Raw genomic sequence first — 12354 nt, 5'->3', positions numbered from 1 at the left:
GGGAAGGCCGGGTGCCTCGAGATGAATTTGTGGGTGTGTTGAGCGTTGCCCTGAGCCTTGGTGAGAGGCCAGCCTGAGTGAGGCCACTGGTCAATGTTGATGACTTCTCTGGGGCCTAAGGCAGTCCCAGAGCAGTGGGGTTAGCAGAAGCAAGGCCGGCCAAACTTCGGGGAATTCAGGTGAGCCGAGAGGGGAGGAAGTTTGGGGGCCCCCTGAAGGCCGGCGGTTTGGGGTTCCCCAGGGGAACACTGATCCTCTGGCGCCGAGCTCGCACCGGAGAGGTCAGGCCAGTTGCTGGGAGAAGGGGTAGGGGCCCTGCCCGGTCCTACCCGCGCCGGGCTAAAATCGGGCGGGGCCGACCGGAGAGGCAGGGACGCCGGTGGCCGGGCGGGGTCTGCGCCCTTCTCCCTGCCCAGCGGAGCGCGGCCTGCGAAGCTCGGGGCCAGGCCCGACAGGAGGGAACTCGGTCCCTGGGCTGGGCACTGTGCGCCTGCGGCTCCTGCCCTCCCGGCGGCTGCGGGCGCGCCGGCCCCCGCGCCCCCAGGGGCCCGGCCGGGGCGGGGGCTGGGCCCCGCGGGCGGGCGGGCCGGCGCGCGGGGGGTGGGGGGCGGCGGCGAAGGCTGCGCCGCTCTAACAGGTGGGATCCCGCGGCGTGGTGGAGGCGGGCGCGGGAGGAAGAGGAGGAGGAGGAAGAGCAGCGGCAGCGGGAGCCCGAGCAGGAGCAGGATGAGCCGCGCGAGCTGACAGCCGCCGCCGCCGCCGCCGCCCGCGCCCGAGCTCGGTCTCGCTCCCCGCGCCCGGGGCCGCTCCCCGCCTCCCGCCTCCCCCGGCCGCCCGCGGGGCGGCCCGCCCCCTCTGCACCTCCGGGCCCGGAGCTGCCTCCATCGCTCCTGCATCCCGGCCGGGGGGGAGGAGGAGGCGGAGCAGGAGGCGAGCCGGAGCCGCCGCCGCCAACGCCGCCGCCGCCGCCGCCCGAGCAGGACAGAGCGCGCCGCAGCCCCGCGCGTCCGGCCGCCGCCCGTGCCCATCAAGCCTCCGCGCCGGAGCCACACCGCGGGACAGCCGGGGCCGCGGCGCGCCCCGGCTCGGCTCGGCCCAGCCCAGCCCAGTCCCGGCACCGGGCGGCCCGGCGGCCGGCCCGCCCCCGAGGGCGCCGGGCGCGGCGGGAGGATGCCGAAGCCGACGCTGCTGCTGCGCGGGGGCTGGGAGCGCGAGCGCAGCCCCGGGGACTCGGAGCTGGGCCGCCAGTTCCGGGACTGGTGCCTGCGCACCTACGGCGACTCGGCCAAAACCAAGACGGTGACACGCAGTAAATACCAGCGGATCGCCGAGGTCCTGCAGGGCGGCGGCGGGACCGGCGCGGGTAGCGGCCCGGCAGCCGGCGAGAAAGGCAAGTTCCAGTTCTGGGTGCGCTCCAAGGGCTTCCGCCTGGGCAGCGGCCGGGAACCCAAGATGGGCCAAGTGGTGTATGTGCCGGTCAAGACGGGCTCGGTGAGTGCGCGCGAGGCGGCCGCGGGCCGGTCCCGCCGCGGGGCTCGGGGCAGGCGGGCGGGGGCGGGGTGGGGGTGTGGATGTGTGTCCGAACGTGTATCCCCGAGGTGGTCCGCGGGTCTGGCCCGCCCGGGGCGCCCGCGTCCCTGCTCGCCCGCTCGCCCCAGCCCGCCCGGGGCAGCGCTCCGGGTTCGGGGCGTCCCTGCCCCCTCTGCGCTGCTGCCCGGGCTGTGGCCGTGCCGAGCGGGCTGTCCCGGGCTGCTCACCCCAGCATGTTCCGTCCTCCCGTCCCCTCCCCCCGCCAGCAGGCGGCTGCTCCGAAGCCCGAGCCTCCCCCCGCCCGCCCCGGGGCTGCCTGTCCCGGGCGCCCCGCGCTCCCGCCCCCGGGCCGGCTGGGTGGTGTGGGGTGTGTGTGTCTGTGTGTGTGTGTGGAGGGTGGTGCCGCGGGAGAGGGGGGCAGGGGAGCCACGGGACGGGGAGTCCGCTCGGCTTCCCAGCGCCAGGGGAGGGGGCCCGCCCGGGCACCGTCTCCCCGACCCCACCCGGGGCTGGCCCGGGGAGGGGCAGCCCGAGCCGCAGCCTGGCGCAGCAGCCGCCTCCCGCGGGTGGGTGGGGCGCCCCCTCCGCCCCCCGGGCCCCTAGCTCCCCCCCTCCCTGGGACGGGGGCGGCCTGACCTATCCCTCCCCTCCCCTCCCCCGTCCCCGCGGCCGGCCCGGGTCCGGGCGGGGTGGCGTGGGGGAGGGGGCGGGGAACCGCAGCCGCCGAGAGGGAGGAGGCGGGCGGCCGGGCGGGGGCGTCCCCTCCGGCCCGGGGCGCCCTGGAGAGGGCGTGCGGCGCGGGCCCCGCGGCTCCCCCGCCGGGACCTCATTGTTCTGCAGCGGGTGGGGGCTGGGGGGGCCGGCTGCTGCCGGGGCGCTGCTGAGCTTTGAACTTTCCGTGGCGGAGACCCTCCGTTAGTGCGTTCAGCCCCCGGCCCGGCCGGGCCAGGCCGGCCTCCCTCCCTGCCCCCCTCGCTCCCTCCCCGGCCTCGCCCGGCCCGAGCGAGCGAGCGGGGCGGCCCCGCGCCGGCCTCCCTCCCTCCCTCCCTCGCTCCCCCGCTCCCCCGCTCCCCCGCTCCCCCCTCCGCGCTCCTCCCCCGTCCGGCCCGCCCGCCCCGCGCTCAGCCCCGTCCCCGGCCGGAGCGGGCTCTTCACACACAATTGATTCGGTCGTTACGAAAAGTGCACTTGTCCCCTCCCCCTCCCCCTCCGGCGGCCGCCCGGGCCGGGCCCGCGGGGTGAGGGGGCCGCGAGGGAGGGAGGCGGGGGCCGAGGAGCGGATCCAGAGGCGCCTCCCCGCCACCCGCCCCGCGCCCAGGGGACGGGGCTGCAGGCCGCGGGGAGTGGGGAGCCGCGAGCGCGGAGGGCGGGCGGCCCATCTGCGAGGAGCGCTGATAACCGCGCCGCCGCCACTGCGGCCGCCGGCCGCCCATCTGCGCCCGCTGCCGCCTCCGGCCGGACCCGAGCCGGGGGGCCGGGCCGAGGGGGGCGCGCCGGGGCCGGATTCCCGGAGGGGGAGGCTAGGTCAGGGTCCCACCCCGCCAGCGTCGGGACCTCCCCGCCTAAATCAGTGCTCTCTGCCAAACCCCGGGAGTCTGGGTCATTGTCTCCTCCCCGATCGGGTCAGGGAGCCCAAACTGATGCCCACTTGTCCATACCAGGGAGTAGGGGTCCTTGCCTCTCCCCTGCCTAGGTCAGCTCTCCTCTCTGCCAGTTGCGTACCCCGCCTCGGTTCTCCTCCATCTTGGGCTAGTGTCCCCAGCCTAAGTGTGGTTTTTTCGAGGTCAGTGACCCACCAGATGGTTGCCTGGGTCTGCGCTCCCTACCCTGGGTCATTGCCCTGAGCCATCCAGGCTTCCCAGGTCAGTTGGTGCCCCTCACCCCCACCCCATCCCTGTTTTCCCTCCCCAGGGAGCTGGGCGTCTTGGCCTGACCTCTTTCTGTCTGAGGCAGGAGCCCCCACTCCATGCACTCCTGGAGTTTGGGAGCAGGTGGCCCTCAGGCCTGGCAGCTAGCTCACTGGTTCTCTGAGCTGGTCGACCTCTCCCCTAGGGAATGAGCATACTGAAGCCGTCAGTCCCGCTGCCCCTATAGCCCCACAGCTGTCAAGGGGGAGCAAGTGGGACACACACCTACCCAGGCCACATTCAGAAACTGGGTGCTCCGCCTGGACCCCAGGTCCTGCCAGCCTTCGGATCCTTGGCAAGGCCTACCCTGACCTGCCTTGCCTGGCAGCAGGAGCCTGGAAAGACTCCACCCGGACTCCCAGACCAATAATAAGCCCTCCCGAGGGACCACCTTGCCTGGGAGGCAGAGAAAGGGAACCCAGGCCTCCCTGCCCAGGCTACCAGGGGGACGACAAACACAACAGACGTGCCCTCAAGCTACCCACACCCACCTGCCTGGCCCACGGGTCCCCAGAGAGCCTGTTAGTTACCTGCCACTCACCCAACCATCCGGAGCCAGCCACAGGAGATGCCCTTCGTCCTGCCACCCCCAGTTCCAAGCACCTTCCTGGGGCTCAGTTATTATTTTTACAGTTCCATTTTCCTTTTCATTGATCTAAGAGGGACAAGTCCTGCTGGGAATTCTGGGGCAGCCATGGCCTCTTCCTGGGAGGAACTGAATGGGCCCATCTTTGAAAGGTGCAGAGGACATTCTCTACCTTCACTGGCTTACACACACCACACACACATATACACACATGCCCACACATGACACACACAGAGTTAAAGTTATCATTGCTTCTGATGTCAGTTGGAAGAGATCCTGTCATTTGTCCTGGGTGGGTTTTTGTGAAGGTCATTGGGCCACAAACCTTTGTGTGAGACGTTTGTTTAGCATCCACAGGCCTTGTGGGGGCCCTGGGGCATTGGAGCAGGTTGGACTCTGAGCCTGCTCCCTGGGCACCCAGCTGGTGGGGGAGGTGGGGATAGCCCAGGATCTGGTCAAGAAGCCCACAGAAGCTCCAGGGGAGGGCCGGCAGGCAGGCAGAACAATTTTAGCAAAGAGAGGGTGTGGGAGTTGTGTCACTCAGCCGTGGAACAAGGGTCCCCTGCGCTCCTGTGTGGGCTTGGATCCCCAGGGTGGCCGTGGTGTTTCATCTCTCATCCTTGTTGCTCTCTGGCCGTACCCCGCGGGGGGCCCCCTTTCCTCTTCTCACAGCCATATGTGGTGCTGCGGTCAGGGCCCTTCCTAGTCCTGGCCGTGGAGGGTCGATGATCTGACACCGCTTGTCCCGTCCCATCTGGCCCTGAGCTTTTCTGGGTGTGTGTGACAAAGGCTTAATCTGTCCGGACGGGCCCAGGGTGGAGAGGCGGGTGCAGGGAATTACACTCGGCCGGGGCCTCTTGCAGCTGGGGCCCGCTTGCAGGGTGGGGTGGGGTGGGGTGGGGTGGGGTGGGGCGGGGCGGGGCGGGGCGGGGCGGGGGTCGAGCAGAAGCCTGGGCGTGGAGGGTTGGGGGAGAGACAGACAAGTTGGACTTCAGTTTGCAGGTTGTCACAGGAAATAGAAGTGGAGGCGGAGGCTGAAGGCTGAGGGGAGGAGGGCGGAGTTCTCCACTGGGCAGCAGCACGGGGCGCTCCTGGGGACAAGATTTTTCTGTGACAAGAGCCAGCCGGGCCTCCTGACTGGGCAAAGCCTGGTTTGGATTTATGATTTCTTGCGTTTGGGCTTCTCTGGTCTCAGTGGGCTGCCAAGAGAGGGAAGCAAGCCCCTTGGAGCCGAGACCCCCGACTCCTCCAGCCTCAGCCTCAGAGTGAACCAACCCTTTTCCTCTGGTCTCTCGGAATGGGGCTGTTCCCGGGGCCTGCGAGGCCCACAGGTTATGTCTGGGGCGGGGCCCCAGGCCATCTGTCAGCTCCCAGGACTGGAGAACCCCCAGGTTCCTTACAGATAAAAGTTCTCTGCCCAGCTCTACCATCTTCCGGATGGGAAAACTGATGCCCCAAGCGAGGCAGTCTCCGTTGGTGGGGAGCCTGGAAGGCAGATCTCTGCATTGCCCTGAGGCTTCTCTGGGGGTCCATCACATGCCAGGAATCCCCCCATTAGAGCCCCCTCCCCCGAGGGAAACACCAGATTGCCAAACTCCACTCTCAGCACCCGGCTTCTGCGAGCCAGACCCCAGGTGTTCCGCGGGCCAAATTGACTAATGGTGGTCTTTTCCCAGTTTGCAGACAACGTTCATTTAGTGGAGAGCGTTTTCAGTCTTCAGCCTTTCTCCCCAGAGCTTTCGTGTAAACCTTTGGCACCTGCGGCCACTGGTCTAGGCGGGAAATGGCCTCTGACTTAGCACAGCTTAACCTAGGCTGTGACCTTCTGTTGAACACCTCGGTATTTCCTACTTTTCTCTTAAGTGTCACCACAGTGACCCTTTCTGAGTCACCTACTGTGTGCCTGTCCCTGTGTCAGGCTCTCACAGCGGCCCAGAGGTCGATGCTGCTGCCACTGCCATCCCTCAGATGAGTAAACTGAGGTTTAGGGAGGTTCAGAACTTCCCTAAGGCCACACCACCGGCAGGGGAGGCAGAGTTTGGGTATCGCCGGTACACCCCTCCACTCTGAACCTCCGTGAGATGTCTTACAGCCTGATGTGCTTTGAAAGCATAGGACTTTTCGTGACAAGCTTTCAGTCCGTTACACCTTAGTCTGAATTAGTGTAGAAGACTCTCATCAAGATGTCTGTAATAACAAGGCTGGCACTTCAGGCAGGGCTGGCTCGGTGTCTGCTGTCTGGGACTTTCCCTGGGGCACGACAGGATGGGTATAGGGTGAGGAGAAGAGGGGGAAGGCCTCTGTTGTCCTGGGTCCTGGGGGACTTTCAGGGAGAAGGTTGACAATGACACGGGCCCTATTTGGATTTCTCATGAATGGCAGAGTGGGCTATTTCGTTTATGAAGCCACGGTGATTCGGGCGAACGTGGTCTTGGGATCTCTGGGGGAGGGGCTTCAGTTTGGAGCCTGTTGGACCAGGCTCTGCCCTCCCTTGCCCTCTCTTCTGGATCCTGGGTCACCTTCTGCTGGTGGGGGATGGGGCAGCACACCCCCACTCATGTCCTTGGGCGAGGCCTGGCATGAGCATCCTCTCTTTCATGGTCCCTACAGGCTGCCTTCCCGTCTCTGAGTGCCTGGGAGTCAGGAGGCCCAACTGGGACCCCAGAAATACTGCTGGGGAGGACTGGGAGGTGAGGGTGGAGCTGTGGCTGGGGCTGCCGAGGGACAAAGGTCAAGGGTCCAACCCAGCCTCAGGTAAAGCTGGGCTTCTCCAAGCCAGCTCTTACCGGGGAGGTTGTGAACAGATTGAATACGGTGAGCACGCGTGAGCACTCCTGGGCTAGAACATGTATGTGCGTGTGGGTATGTGTGCAGGAGTGTGGCTGTGTGGACGTGAGTGTGCGTGTGCCTGCTGTGCAGGCTGGGGATGCTTGTGTGCCTGGGGCAGTGTGTGTGTGTGCACGCACGCATGTGTACAGGTGGAGGAAAGACTGCATGTGAGTGTGTGTGACTGTGAGTGTCTGAGTCGGCAGATGTGCAAGCACCTGGCGTGTGGGCATTGGCAGACCACAAGTGTGACTGTGTGTGCATGCCACATGTTCAGGATCCTACTGAAAAACACCCTGTCCTTTGGCAGTGTGGAGCTGCTGGGGCGTCTTCATTATAACCAAGTCAGCCGGCGCTGCGCTCCTGGCCCCTGCTGCCCCCGGAGTGTCAGCAGTTGCTGAAGCCAAGTGTGAGGGATGGAGTGGACACAAGGGGTGGGGCCATGTCCCGGTCCCCACGACAGTGGCCAGAGCACTTCTTTGATTCCAGCGTCCTTCCTCCTCCTCCTCTTCCCCCACCTCCTGCCCCACAAGGGCGACAGGGAAAGCTTGTGACCTTGGCCATGGTGGCACTTCCGGCACCCAAAGCCAAGCACCATGAGGGCAGGGTGGGAGAGAGAGGGTTCCGAACTTCAAGTGAGGGGGCCAGGACTGGTGGGAACCTAAAGCACCCACTTCCTTGGCATGTGATCTCAGGCAAATAGCCTGCTTGCCCTCTTTAAGACTCAGTTTACTTATCTGGAAAATGGGTTCCAAAGTCCCGCTTCCAGGAGACTTGGAAAACTGGAAATGGCTCTGTTTGTCATTTCAGGAGGTCACTCTGCTAACCTCAGTCAAAGCCAGGCCTGGGCCCTGGGTACCAAAGCCAGGGAGGGAGCTGAAGGAAGCTGGGAGAGAGCCCACCCAGGTGGGTGGCTTGTTAGAACAAGGGCTCCTGAGTCCACTTTCTGCCCCTGGCCCACCTTGACATAGAGGGGAAGTGAAGGGCTTCGGGTGTCAAGCCACAGGGTCCTGGATTCAAATCCCAGCTCTGCCCTTCCACCAATTTGGCCTTAGTTTTCTCATCTGTAAAATGGTGCTGATAATCCTATCTTCCTCATAGGACTGTTACAAAGATGAATGCATTAATGTATACAGAGCTTAAAGAATATAGCAAGTCTTAGGAAATGTCAGCTGCTGTGTGATCTCCGTGAGCCTCAGTTTCCTCATCTGAAATATGGGAATGGTAATAAGATGTCACGGATATTGAACTAGATCATGGAAATAACACACCCAGCCAAATCCCTGGCATGTAGTTGGTGGGAAGCAGCTATTGGTTCCCTGGAGATTGTGTCTGGGTTATTTCTGTGTCTCCAGTGCCACTGGGGCCTGGTTAATGTTGTATTGAATTGCACAAAACACCAGCAATAGAGGGGTGGGATGGGGAGGGAGATGGGAGGGAGGTTCAAAAGGGAGGGGATATATGTATACCTATGGCTGATTCATGTTGAGGTTTGACAGAAAAACAACAAAATTCTGTAAAGCAATTATCCTTCAAAAAATTTAAAAAGTCAGCAAGGTCTTGGCAAGGGCCATAGGTGTGGCATGAGCCCCTAGGGCTGGGGTTTGAAGGCTTAGGGGTCCTTCTCTGCCCTGACTGGCTCCTGCCCTGCTCTGAGCCTTGGTTTCCCTAGTTGTTGCACAGGGAAGCCTCCCGTGGTCCCTCCTGCGTTTGAATTCCTTCCTGGTGCTGCTGCTGCTGCTGCTGGGGGTGTCTAATCCCAGAGCTCATGGAGAGGTGCTAGAGAGGAGAGAGTGGGGGCTTTGCGCAGGCCTTAAGGAGCCTGCCAGGTAGAAAGGTAGAAGGATGTGCTTCCCAGAGCCTTCTCGCTAACCGCCCCCAGCCACACACTCCCCCGAGCCCTGCCTTAGTCCTTGGCTAGGAGCTTGAGCTCTGGGCTCTTACAGAGAAAACAGTGAGGCTGGTGTCGTGACTGTCCCCGTGGGGCAGTGGTCTGAGCACCTCCCTCGTGTTCTCAAGCCCCTGCCATGTGCTAGGCACGCTATTTCATCTCCCCTGGATTCCATGAAGTGGACGAGACCTTGGCATCAGAGAGGCCCAGGAGCCTCCCTGAACCCTGCAGTGAGAAAGTGGCAGGGCCTGGGTTCTGTGGCTGTCTGACCCTCTCAGACCACAGGTGCCCTGGCTTTCCCCACCTCCTCACCCCAGGCTCACCATGGTCCCCATCTGAGGACACCCTGCAAAAGCTGCCCAGAGCTTGAGGCTGCCCTCCTCCCTGTCTGGACCCTGGGAGACAGATGCCGCCCCGCCTCGTCACCCACACCTTCACCCTCTCACCTTTGGGTAGGGTGCCCTCAGATGAGGGGTCACTGTAGGGAGGGGAGAGCCAGGGCACCCGTGGGCTCAGAGGGTCAGACAGCTCTCCCCTGGCCTGTCCTGGGCAGGCTGCCGGGGGCGGAGAGAGAACAATTGTCCTGTCCCCACAAGGTCAATGACTCCCTCAGCATCCAGACTCCGACTGGACTCAGGGCTCCTGAGCTGCTGGGAAGACTAAGGTGGAGGCGGGGAGCTCCAGTTCCCACAGAGAACCAGGCTGAGTGTGAGCCCATCGGGTTCCAAAGCAGAGGATCATTCATTCATTCACTCACTCATTCATTCACTCACTCAATCACTCGTTTGCTCCTTCCACCGCCCTCCCCATCACAGGGGCTCCACCCTTCCCAGGCTCAGGGCACACCCAGGCGTCATTTTTGACTCTTTTCTCTTACCACCCCTCCCTCCCCATCCAAATTGCACATTCTGTTGGTTCTACCTTCAAAATACATCTCCGGTTTTACCCTCTCACCACCTCCATGGCTTCTAGCTTCGTCCAAGCCTGGCAATGCATCAGCCTTCCCACTGGGCTCCCTGAGTCCTCTTCAGCCCCCCTTGTATTCCCTCTGGCTCACACATCCAGCAAAATCAGTAAAAGCAAAATGCAAATCAGATGCTCTCCCTCCCCTGCTCTGAACCCTGTAAGATTCCCATCTTACTCAAAGGAAAAGCCAAAGCCTTTTCTGAAGCCTACGTGATCTGGCCCTGCTGCCCAACCCTTGCTCATTCAGTGTCAGCCACACTGACCTCCTTGCGATTCTAAAAACCACCAGCTGCAAACCTGCCCCACGGCCCTTGCACTGGCTGTTTCCCCAGCCTGGAACACTCTTCCCCTAGTTCTCTGCATGGCTGCTCCCCCTCCTGTTTCAGATCTTTGCTCAAATGTCACCTCCTCAGAAAAGCCCTCCCTGATCACCCAGCCGGGGCCATCTTAGGTTCCTTGGACTCTCTTTCTACTTCGTTTTTCTCTCTAGCCCTTACCACCCTCTGACATTGCATATATATTTGACGAGTTTACATGTTGAATATCTTTCTTCCCATAAGGCTATGAGCTCTGACCAGTTAGCTTGGTTCACTGCCATATCCCCAGGGCCCCTGCCACTAAGGGGCTTCCCCACTGTGGGGGCAGCAGGTGCCTTAGAGCAGGCATCTGAGAACCACCCAGGCCTTCTGCACTCAGGGCCTCAGGAGCCCCAAGGCTTAGACCTTCCGCCTTCTTGTGGGCATCCAAGGAGTCCTGGGGGAGGCGGCATTTAAGCTGGACCTCGAGGGGCAAACTAAATTATTCAGCAAGAACAGAACATGGGAAGGCTCCCTCCAGGGAGTAAGAACATGAGCAAGGGCTGGAGTGGGACAGGTTTTAGGGGGTATGAGGACCAGGGACACTCTCCCAGAGAAGCGTGTTCTACAGAGCATTTCAGACGGGTGGAAGGGGGGCAGTGGAATGGTCAGATCCGCTGGAGAACCACTTGGGGATCCTGAGGGGGATTAGCTGGTGAAATCAATTGGGGTCACATGGAAGAGAAGGGTCTGGAAAGCCACTCAGAGAGCTAGTGTGTCACCATCAAGGAGACCTAGGGGTTCACAGGATTTTCAAGCAGAGGGGAGATGAGGTCAGCTTCAGGTTTTAGAAGGAGCCTCAGGAAACTGTGGCAAGAGGGAGATGTGTTACAAAGAAGGTAAAACAGGAGGCTGGGATATAGTGAGACATGGAGAGAGAAGGCTGGCCTGGGGCATAGAGGAGGGCTGGTTCCCTTGGGACAAGAGGTTGAGTGTCTGGGACTGGGTGACATGGGCTGTGGGGAGGGAAGCTTGATGGTCAATGGTCATGGTTGACACAATATTCTTGGGTAGAGAGCGAGGCGTTTAGGAAGCCAGGAATGTAGGCAGACCCACAGATCCAGGGTGATGACCCAGAGGCAGGGTCTAGTGGGCAGAACCCAAGAACTGCCCCCAAGGTTGGTAGCATATGGCAGTGGGAGGCTGCGGAGGAGACCTGGTGACTCAGGCCTCAGTGGGGACAGTTTGGGAGTAATCCTGTTCATGGGGCCCCTTCCCAGCTTGGAACCTTCCCCGCCCCGGCTGGGACCCGAGGCCGGCTCCTGGGAGGCTGGTGCTTGGTGGATGACTCATCGTTTTCTCGGCATCCCCAGGCTCAGGAAATGTTCAAGGAGACACGCGGCCCTTCCTTTGGCAGGCCAGGCCCTCACTGGATGCTGGCTGGTCGAGAATAACACACTCCAGCCTCCGGCCTTGTCTAAGAGCATCCCGAGGGCATGTCTCCATGAGCCCCAGGCTTCCACAATCTCACACATCCCCAGCTGTCTTAGGAAGCTGTCATGACCCCATTCTACAGGTCAGTGAACCAAGGCACAGCCTGTGCTGGGCACCCAGCTAAGTAACTGCCTGGTGGTGCTTCAGTTTCTTCATCTGAGAAATGGGTCTGATGATTGTCCCTCCCCTATGGGTTGTTGGGAAAATGGAAGGAGGGAGTTACGAGAAATGCTTAGATACTGGGATTGTCATTTGCATGAGGATGCGAAGAGGGGTCCATCCAGGCAACAGGGGCTCTCCACTGGATAGAACTGCCCTCGGGAAGGCCAGAGGGTAAGGTGGCCAACAGACCTGCATTCAGGTCCCAGCTCTGCCACCAGCTCCTGGTTCAGGGCAAATGGCTTGCCTACTCTGATTCCTTCCCGCTTAGGCATCAGTGGGTGATGACCCACACCCTGGGGGGTACTGGGAAGATGGCATAACACCAGGCCTGACAAACAGGCCAGTGAGTAGGGGATGCAGCTCCTTCTCAGGGTCCCTTGGAGAACCACCCCCCTCCCCCAACTCCAGTGCAAAGATCTTCAAACCAGACAGCTGTTAACCTCCCAAGGGGAGGGGAGGCTGCTCAGAGAGTTCAGGCTGGGAAGCTCCCTGGGGTGCGGGGCCTCTCGGGGAGATCTAGGGGCTGGAATAGGAGCAGACTGAGGGGCAAAGGGTTTTGTGCTGAATGGGAGGCCCCTGCTGGTCAGCAGAGGAATGGAGAGTGTGAAAGCAGAGGCTGGGTCCAGGCTCTGCCATACACTGCTGTGCAGGTTGGGCAGATCCCTTACCCTCTGTGAGCCTCAGTTTCCTCATCTG

The 12354-nt window shown here is 62.3% G+C and overlaps 1 protein-coding gene across 1 annotated transcript in view; it reads left to right on the top strand.

Annotated features, from left to right (window-relative positions):
• Positions 1 to 1170: 1170 nt before the first annotated feature.
• The window catches only part of NOL4L (nucleolar protein 4 like), a 128343-nt gene continuing 117159 nt past the window's right edge, over positions 1171 to 12354 (top strand). The window contains exon 1 of the mRNA XM_068987217.1: positions 1171 to 1491. Coding sequence (XP_068843318.1) covers positions 1171 to 1491 — 321 coding nt within the window. The remainder of the gene's footprint in view (positions 1492 to 12354) is intronic.

Source organism: Capricornis sumatraensis, chromosome 15 (genome assembly GCF_032405125.1).
Source record: "Capricornis sumatraensis isolate serow.1 chromosome 15, serow.2, whole genome shotgun sequence".
Lineage (NCBI taxonomy): Eukaryota > Metazoa > Chordata > Mammalia > Artiodactyla > Bovidae > Capricornis > Capricornis sumatraensis.
Note: the sequence above shows the minus strand (reverse complement) of the source record. Positions and strands in the feature narration are given on the sequence as shown.